General features: G+C 34.9%; 2 protein-coding genes across 6 annotated transcripts; one reads left to right on the top strand and one right to left on the bottom strand.

Moving 5' to 3' along the window:
• Positions 1-173: 173 nt before the first annotated feature.
• Positions 174-915, top strand: LOC105643518 (large ribosomal subunit protein eL29z). Of its 2 annotated transcripts, none has more exons than XM_012228652.3 (3): positions 174-323; positions 426-529; positions 635-915. In XM_012228652.3, the coding sequence occupies exons 2-3, from the start codon at positions 428-430 to the stop codon at positions 716-718; spliced, it is 186 nt and encodes a 61-aa protein (XP_012084042.1). In that variant the 5' UTR covers positions 174-323; positions 426-427; the 3' UTR covers positions 719-915. The 2 variants fall into 2 exon arrangements, with proteins under 2 accessions (XP_012084042.1, XP_089580150.1); XM_089724024.1 differs by having other exon boundaries at positions 261-323; positions 399-529.
• Positions 916-1,857: 942 nt separating this feature from the next.
• LOC105643517 (dihydrolipoyl dehydrogenase 2, chloroplastic) lies at positions 1,858-8,165 on the bottom strand. Of its 4 annotated transcripts, none has more exons than XM_037636063.2 (16): positions 7,648-8,165; positions 7,219-7,365; positions 6,753-6,887; positions 6,469-6,586; positions 5,766-5,890; positions 4,972-5,097; positions 4,764-4,844; positions 4,364-4,426; positions 4,199-4,273; positions 4,030-4,108; positions 3,845-3,945; positions 3,608-3,721; positions 3,047-3,160; positions 2,690-2,761; positions 2,343-2,425; positions 1,858-2,265 (listed from the first exon to the last, which is right to left on the bottom strand). In XM_037636063.2, exons 1-16 carry the CDS (start codon positions 7,975-7,977, stop codon positions 2,064-2,066), a joined length of 1,965 nt encoding a protein of 654 aa, XP_037491991.1. In that variant the 5' UTR covers positions 7,978-8,165; the 3' UTR covers positions 1,858-2,063. The 4 variants fall into 4 exon arrangements, with proteins under 4 accessions (XP_037491991.1, XP_037491992.1, XP_089580148.1 ...); XM_037636064.2 differs by having other exon boundaries at positions 1,994-2,265; positions 2,343-2,366; positions 7,648-8,163; XM_089724022.1 differs by having other exon boundaries at positions 2,061-2,425; positions 7,648-8,164.
• Positions 8,166-9,038: the final 873 nt, after the last annotated feature.

A 9,038-nucleotide genomic window follows, 5' to 3' on the forward strand; every position in this document is an offset into this window, starting at 1 on the left:
ACTAGTTGTGGATTAATTTTCATATAGCTATCAAGGTATTTAGCAAAGGATGCAAATTTACGAACTTTTGCCATTTGTGAACTCAAGCTCCTGATGAAGCGAGTTCATTAAGGCCCATTTTAGAGTTTAGTACGAAAAAGAAGCCCAATAGGCCCATCTCAAAAAGGTCTCAACCCTCAAGCAGCCAAGCCCGAAGAGGAGTCTAAGGGCAGTTTAGTAACTAAGAACTTATATAAAGCAAAGAGAATTAGGGTTTTCGTTCTTAAGAGGCCGGACGATCTCACTCACTGCGACAGAGCCGCTTCTATCTCCTTTGCTCTCAGGTCTGTTCGGTGAATCCTCTGATTGCTATAACCCTACAATTGAAAGCCTCTATTTTTCTATCTGATTGCTTTTAGAGTTTTTGTTTGATAATTGTATTGCAGAGATGGCCAAGTCAAAGAACCATACAGCTCACAACCAGTCCTACAAGGCTCACAAGAATGGCATCAAGAAACCAAAGAGGCATCGTCACACCTCCACCAAGGGGGTAATTTCATTTACTACTTTTTTTCTTCTCCTCTTTTGAGTGATTGAATTCAAATACATTGTCATTTGTTTTATTAACTTGTTCTGGTGTTGATTTTGTGTTTAGATGGATCCCAAGTTCTTGAGGAACCAGAGGTATGCCAGGAAGCATAACAACAAGAGCGGGGATTCAGCCTCCGAACAAGAGTAGAACTACCTTCTTATTGAGTTATGGTTTCCTATTTCCATGTTAGGGATTTACTTTAATAGTGTATTGGCTTTATTTCAAGTTGCAATTTTTGAATAGTGGCTGTACTGTACTGTTAAGCCATTTATGTTTTGGATAATTGTTACTTAAATATTTTGCTTAAGATTTTCTAATTTCATGGCTCTGATATTAGTTGTTTACTTGGTCGATTGAATGCTTTAATTGCTTTTATGCATTTTGCTGTTGCTAATATGAATCATTATCCATCATTATACATTTTGGTAATGTTGTGATTTAGATAAAAAAAAAAAAAGTTATTATCTTTGCGTTTTCCTTTTTGTTTACCTGTTAAATTTTGCTTGCTTGAGTAGTAGCCCAGGACGGCGCTTATGTTGATTCTTTGGACCTTTTTTATTTATATTTCCACCTTCAAATATAAATAGTAAAGTTGGTTGGTCCTCTGTAAGTTTTGGCAATGGTTTTATACATCTCTGCAGACTATGACAATTGGGTCTGGTTCTGTTTCTTAAGCAGTCTCTTGTCTATGGACTTGAGCTTTCTCTGCTCTGTTCACGGGCAAAGTTCTATTTTTGATGGCTTTCATTTGAAAGTAACTTGGAAGTAGTTTCATATTCTGTGGCTCGTCCCCTCCGTAGCTTTTGATCTGCCGCCTTGATATTTCTTGGAATTTTATTGATGCTTACAAAAAGAAAGGAATCCTTTAAAAGGAGTTGGAAGTCTTTGCAATTTTTTCATTCAAGTTTAACTTAGTATTAACATGTATACCAAGACATAATCCAGTGTTTAGTGCATATATGATCTGAGCATTTACTTTTTCCCATATTTAAAAAAAAAAAAAAAAAAAAAAAAAAAAAAAAAAAAACTTAACATGCGCTCATGCATGTAGAACCTGGAAAAAAACCTATGTTTGAGTCCTCCAAATGCTCAGAACCACATTGATTAATCAGACAGTTGTCATGGTTATAATGGATTGTTTTTGACAGATATTGAGTACTAATAAATGAGCTTTCGTGCCGGGAGTATTAACTCAAGATGTCTGGTAGGAATTTGTCTTTAAAGCCGAATTATCATTATGTTTGTATTTTTTTTTATCAAAAGTATCGTAATGTAGAGAAAAATAATTAGAGTCTCAAAATGGACCATTCTCAACTGACTTCACACTAATTAAATTTTACATCGTGGTACATAAATCCCTATGCAGCCATGAGAGTAAAGGTATCGAGCATAGGTGGCTCCAGAGGAGCAAAGAAAAGAACATACAAATAAGAGGAATGTATAAATAAAATATCATCACAGGTCCTGTATATAAGTTATATGTTCAAAATTATTAGCACAAAAAGGATATTATAATTGGAAAAACTACAAGTTGACTTAACTTTGCAGTAACAACAAACTCGAGAAACAAACCAATAACTTGAAAGCGATTCTCATTCCAATAAGCACCAAGAAAATGGTGGAACTTTTGATGATGTTCTTCTAATACCTCACCGGAATTTGTCAACTTCTCTTGCCTCGTTCCTTGCCACTCCCTAAAGCAAGCAAATTTCTTCAAAATTTTTTACTATTTTTGTGTATAAAACTCCTAAACTGCAACTGGTTCACTCACTTGGCTTGAAACATGAGATTCAACCTGCCCCATAAATTAAAAACTTCTGTCACTAGCTTGAAGATGGATGGTGTCGTCTTCAGCTTAACAAATATATGCAACCACCAAATACGCATGAATACGTATCAGGAAATCATATGACTCTTATGGAACCATTACCAAAATGCATTATTTGGAAAGAAATTATTGTCTTATTTGTAAAATAGTTCAATCCAATTAGATCGTATAAGTGACATGTGTCATACTGCACTAGCTAATATGTTCCCAAGTGCATGGGTATAACTATAAAACTCACCAACCTTTCACGGTGATTGTGATTATAAATAAATAGCAGCTCAGACACCCACCTTTGCTGATTTAAAAAGCTCATCAAGGACTTCTGACAGAGTTGGATGTGCATGAACTGCAAATTTTATGTCCTGCATTGCACAAAACATAATCAGTAACAACATGGCATGCACTACATTTTTACTTAAAAAGAATGGGATTTAAGCACTATTTTTTTAAGTAAAATTTGAACTGCTGAGAGAACTTTAACCGTGTGAAGAATGGAGGGGAAAAAGAAAAAGGTCAGAAGTTTAGAAGGAATGAAAGTTGCAGCCTTAGGATAAACTTCGAACTGTTCGGGCAGTTCATTCTAAAGGCTATGAGGTAATTAGCAGTGCAGTAATTAACACATGGTGGTTTTAGTCAAGAACACATACCTGAATCCGGGTCCCCAAAGCTATAGCATTGGATGCTTCGTGAATGAGATCAGCAGCATGCAATCCAAAAATATGGACTCCAAGTATCTCTCCAGTGTCAGGTCTGTATATCAACTGCACAAGAATAGAAGATCAGTGACTACAGAAGTTAGTCAGGTTAGATTAAATAACAAATTTTAGGAGACATGAAGCACTCAACAAACTCCATATCTCCACTACAGCAATATGTGAATACAATAGATCATGCAATTCATATCAAAAGATCATAACCAAAACTAACTCCTTATTCTGTTAATAGTTAAATTGATTTTAATCTATGGTGCATTTGGATCTAAGGCAAACATATTTCACTTCATGATAAATTGATAATCGGCACCTATGTGAGGGATAACATGGGATCCAACAGATGTAACTAACTATATAAAATTTAGGTATCAATAAACTACGAAGGGAAAGCTTTAGAAAGAAAATCACTAGGTTTCTACTGAAAGAGGACAACATCAGGAAGAGAATCAATTGACTATTTGCATTATGTTTTTACTAAACTTGAGAAATATTTACCTTAGCAAGTCCCTCTCCTTCATTTTCTGCAAGGGCCTTTGTGTTGGCCTTAAAACTTGTCTTAGCAACACTTACTTCAAATCCCTCCGTTTCACCTTTCTCCCTCGCTTGAGGCTAAGAGTGTAAGCATTTAGTTAACAGGCCATCAAATATAAAAAGAACACAAAATGAGAAATTGATTAAATTTGACAACCAAAAGGAAATAAACAGATGAAATAGACCTCAAAAATTTTCTACCTCTGTCAATCCAACCATACTGATTTCAGGATGAGTGAAACAAGCAGCTGGAATGCTTAAATGATTTAGCACATGATCTCTTCCAGTGACTTGTTCAACCACTGTATACACACAAAAAGGTAATGCGGGTTAAAAGTAAGTACCAGGTTTGAAGCCTCAAGCAACCAAACCCGTTTACTACTAACCTGAAATTCCTTGTGCGCTGGCTGCATGTGCAAGCATCATTTTACCATTCGCATCGCCAATACAGTATAAGTGAGGTACCTTGAGGTTGGTATTACAAAATCACATGTCAATAATAAAAAGCAACAGCCATGCACCAAAATGTTCTCATAAAGAAATCACTGAACAAACCAGATTTCCATCAGCATCAATAACACGCATACGTTCGTCGACTGGGACAAAACCACGCTGTGTCACCACATTAATCTGTGCAAGAGAAAAAGAATCAAAATCATTTCTCCTGCTACATAATAACTCCATATAATCACCCCCAAACTATTATCCAAGGACACATACATTCTCTAAGCCAAGACCATTCGTGAATGGAGCCCTTCCAGTTGCAATTAATGCAGCATCTACCTGCCAAAGCAAAGCCACAGTTTAGATAGTCCTACAACTCAGGTATCATCCAATGTGCAATAGTAACTGAATATAAAAAGGTCCATCTGTATATTAAATCACTCAAGTTCCTAAAAACAGGATATGTAAGTCCATTGGCCAATTTTTTTTTTCCCAAATGAATGAGACCAATTCAAAACATTCAATTATAGATTAACAATTTCAAGCACTTGCAATCCTTTTATATTATTAGAAGTAGAAGGACTTAAGTAGTCTGCTTTTCCTTTATAAGACGCCAATGGAAATTCTTATTAGTGCTTGACGCCCAAATTTCTTGATTGTACACAAATCTAATTACCTCCAAAGTATCTTTTAGTTCCTTGGTCTTGGCATCAATAAGCTCAATAGTGACTGGTTTCCCATCCTTTGCTGGAGTGATCTATATAAATAATGCCGCGAAAAAAATGAATGCAATGTGTTAAGAAAAGAGAAGAATAGGAAAAGTAAAATACGAATGCAATAAATTGGTACCACTACAGGAAACACATGAATCTAAAGTTCCTTACCTTGCTTGCAAATACTCCAGTATGATAGTCAATTTTCCTTGGATTTATTAGTACTCTTTGAGCCAACTTCCCAATTTCAGGATCAAAACCAGGCATAAGCTGATCTAGAGCTTCAATGAATGTAACCTGTGAAAAACCACTTGATGACCTTGATTGCGTTTTGGAAAAAGTTCAGAAAATCCAATAATACTAACAAATCCATGCTAACAAGTGGTATTTATCCATATAGACAAGTTATGAATTGGCAAAGTCCACTCGAGCAACAAGTACATATTTAAACCATTGTGCATGTCAATAACAGATAATATTCCTTAATTCAGCATCTTGATTATATATACTCGAATATTGTTCTCAACAACTAGTAAATGGAACAACTTGGAGAAAATACATTGGAAGTCTATGATATGAGCTTAATCATTTACCTTGAATTGTTCAAAGAACAAAGTACTTCGAAGTTTTAAAATATGAACCTTTAACTAAATTAAGATGTTTATGATGAAAGCTTTCCAGATAAGATGGCAGACAAGCATAGGAAGAGCCAAGAAAATTCATTTCAAATATAAATTAATCTTAGGCTATAATCATTCAAGACAATCAAGAACATGATAAAAGGAACTGCAAGCAGCTTTCATGCCAAGTTAGGCACCATAGATATCAGATAGGGAAATATTGTATATCAAAAAGCCAAGTTAATTCATTCCAAGTTAACATGCTAATTTTTCTGAGACTGATTATCCATAGATCATTCTTCCCAATAATAAAATGAAGAAAATGAATGAGTTAATAGATGCTACCTCACTTCCAAGTGCAGTATATACATCACTGAATTCTAGCCCAATATAACCACTTCCTACAATTGCAATCCAGTCAGGAACAAACTCCAGTTTAAGTGCATGGTCACTTGTAATTACAGTCTTCCCTGCAGGCCATTTTGTTGGAATTATAATTATACAAGCACAAGAAAACAAACATTGCAGATAATGGTATAGAATGTCTACTTGAATTTAACCTCTAGTAAAATCAGACAGAAACAAGATGTCCTCAAGTTGGATTCCTCTAGGCTGCTTATGAATAATTTTATCAAAGCTAAAACCTTCTAAATATTTAAGTTTATAGCCCAGTGCACCACAATATTGGGTGCTGAAATTGCCCAAACATAAGCTCAAAAGACTTCAAGGTTTTGTTCATAGTATTTCATTTCTTGAGAAAAAACCTAAATATAATCAATCAAACAAGAAGTATCCCAATTTTTGCTCTGTTATTCAGCCTCTCCACAGTATAAGATCTAACTCGGGCAGTTGCAACAAATCTGATACAAATAAAAAAGTCTAAATTCATATGTATATCCTCCTAAGATACTAAGGAAATGAACAATTTCTTATAGCAATTTCCTGAATTTCAGAACATTTTGCATTCTCAGCCATTCATCGAGAATCAAAATGGTGAAGGAGCAGCATACCTCCAGTGTAATTATGAGAAAAGAGAGTAAATTCTTACCATCAACTTCGATGCCCTTGGGGACAAAGGGAACAGAACCAGTGGCTATGATTATATTTTTTCCAGTCACTATGTTGTCAGGAAAGCCAGCTTTTCCATATTTCACCTTTTGTGGTCCCTGAATAAATTAACGAAAGAAATGCTAACGAAACCATGGGATGAAACAGATATGACATATCATTTTCCACAAGTATTCAAAATTTCGAGTGATTTTACTTCAATTGAATGGAAGAAATTATGAATTGTAGTACCACCAAGTCCATACGACAAAAACGTTCACTCACCAAAATTGTGCCAGCACCTGTCAATATGTCCACACCTAGTGCCTTCATTGAATTTGTTAAATTATTACGGATCTTTGAAGCAAGATTGTTTGCATGATCAGCAACTCCCTGTCTGTCATAGCCAGCTGCTGAAACCTATTATGAGTTTTCAAAAAAAAAAAAAAAAAAAAAAAGCCGCTGTAAGCTTTGACAAATGCCGACGTAAAAGTTCATATAAAAGTGTTTTGACATGGAGAGCAGATACATATTTCTTTTTCATCAGAAGATGAGCAGGGAAGGAGGAAAACATGTTCACTATGAATTTCCTCATGGAAGAAGGGAAAACATGAGATAAGGCAACTGTAGGCTAGTCTGCTCTATTAATCTATACTTGATATATTGCTGCCTTCTTTTATCTTTAAGGTTATGCGTGTTTATCAACATAGACTTTTAAAAGAAGTGAAACGCCATAAATAAATCCCATTACCTGCAGACCTAAAGCTTTCAAGTGATGCTCACTCTGAAGTTCACGCATCCTACCACTGACAGCCAGAAGAGCTTTTGAAGGAACACAGCCCCTGTTTACACATGTGCCACCCACCACATCTCCCTCGATGATAGCCGTCTTCAGACCCTGCATTTGTAGTATTCGAAATTCATACTCCTTTCCAAAGGGGAAACAACACTAAAAACTGGCTTTTATTGCCTACCCAAGTATCATAACATATTTCCATCACTAATTCACACAATTTAGCAGATTCGTTAATTAGAGATTTCAAACAATGAAAATCGAAATTTCAGAAATTCAACTTCCATTTATACCTGCTTAATTCTTTTAAACACGGTTTTTTGCCAATCAAACTAAAACGAGTATTTCACTAGAAGGCTCCGGCTGAGCTAAGCAGGAACAATTTACCTTCTCAACTGCATGCAGCGCAGCTCCATGACCACCAACGCCAGCTCCGATAATGATCAAATCATAATCAAACGACTTTGGAAGGCTTCCGTTATCACCGAGAGAAGCTGAAATCGTCTTAGAACGACTTGGACAGTGAAGCTGAAGTCCGCGGCGAGAGTGAGCTTGTTGAGACTGAACAAGAGAAGAGAACCCCAAGGCCTCTCTTCTAAGGCCACAGAAGCGGAGATTGATAGGCTTAGAGGGAGCTAAAGCGAGGGAATCGAAGGTATAGTTTGATCTGGGAACCGTAGTGGGTTGACAGAGGGAGAGAGATAACGAGGATTGCATTTTGTTTAGTTGAAATTTGAGAGGTTGATACAGAGAGGAAAGATCTGAAGAGGAAATTGATATAATGGAGAAGCAATGTGGGGTTTAATGAGTTTGGGAAGCCTTGAGAAGTCCGTTGAGAGTTAGAATGGGCGGAGTTAACAAGGTGCGGCTGATGAACAACCTCTTTTTCGGTCTTTACTATCTCGCTTTTTGATATAGTTGTCTTGTTTTGCTATTGTACGCATGGCGCGTGCTTTTTCTACTTGCCTCCCTCTTGAAAATACGAATTAAAATTTGTGACCTCGTTTCTTGTAATTCTACCATGTGTGAACTTAATTAAATTCATTGGTAAGTAACTTACATTTGAAGTATTTCTTTTAGATTTGACTTTTAAGTGAAAAAAAATTAATACTAATAATTAAAATTTGTAAATTATTTAAAGAAAAATATTTAATTCACATGTGATGTGATTTAATAAATTTTGCCTTTGCATGTAATTAGCTAAATCCACGACATCATAAAAATTGTACAACCTCTCAATTTTCAATTTTCAAAATTAATCTTGTGAGACCATAAATTTTATTTTTTTAATAATCGTGTAACGGTTCCTCACATTAAAAACAACAATATTTGAGATTTTTACTTTTATATATTATATGGTTATTAATTTTATGCTTCGTTTTCTTATATTTTGTTGTTAAGAGTAGTTATTCTCTTATTATATAGATAGGAGAATACTCGCGGTAATTAAAAAAATCGGAAAAGTAAATATGAAAGAAAACAGAATAATTAAAAAACTATTTTTTTACTTGTTTATAAAAGGAAGAAAATTAAAAAATGAATGAAATTCGTTTGTTTCCGTAAAATAATTTGCAAGAAAATATTATTCACAATTTTCCTTTGTTTGGGATGCTCAGAAAACAAGTCAAAGGAAAATATTTTTTTGATCAAAGGAAAATTAAGTCATTTTTTAAGGAAAATAACTTTCAATTTTCGAGAGAGTAAAACATTTTCCGAACATTGACAAATCTTATAAATTTATATTCTTTTAATTTATTAATCATCGTAGTCTCTACCAC

This window comes from Jatropha curcas, chromosome 7 (genome assembly GCF_041381405.1).
Source record: "Jatropha curcas cultivar XTBG-Jc1 chromosome 7, XTBG_Jcur_1.0, whole genome shotgun sequence".
In the NCBI taxonomy this organism is placed as follows: Eukaryota; Viridiplantae; Streptophyta; class Magnoliopsida; order Malpighiales; family Euphorbiaceae; genus Jatropha; species Jatropha curcas.

Coding starts and splice junctions, on each gene's coding strand:
- LOC105643518 (XM_012228652.3), top strand. CDS start 428: ATGGCCAAGTCAAAGAACCATACAGCTCACAACCAGTCCTACAAGGCT. Junction 530..634: donor GTCACACCTCCACCAAGGGG/GTAATTTCATTT, acceptor TTTTGTGTTTAG/ATGGATCCCAAGTTCTTGAG.
- LOC105643517 (XM_037636063.2), bottom strand. CDS start 7,977: ATGCAATCCTCGTTATCTCTCTCCCTCTGTCAACCCACTACGGTTCCC. Junction 3,161..3,607: donor AAGGAGAGGGACTTGCTAAG/GTAAATATTTCT, acceptor ATTCTTGTGCAG/TTGATATACAGACCTGACAC. Junction 2,426..2,689: donor AGCTTTTTAAATCAGCAAAG/GTGGGTGTCTGA, acceptor ATATTTGTTAAG/CTGAAGACGACACCATCCAT.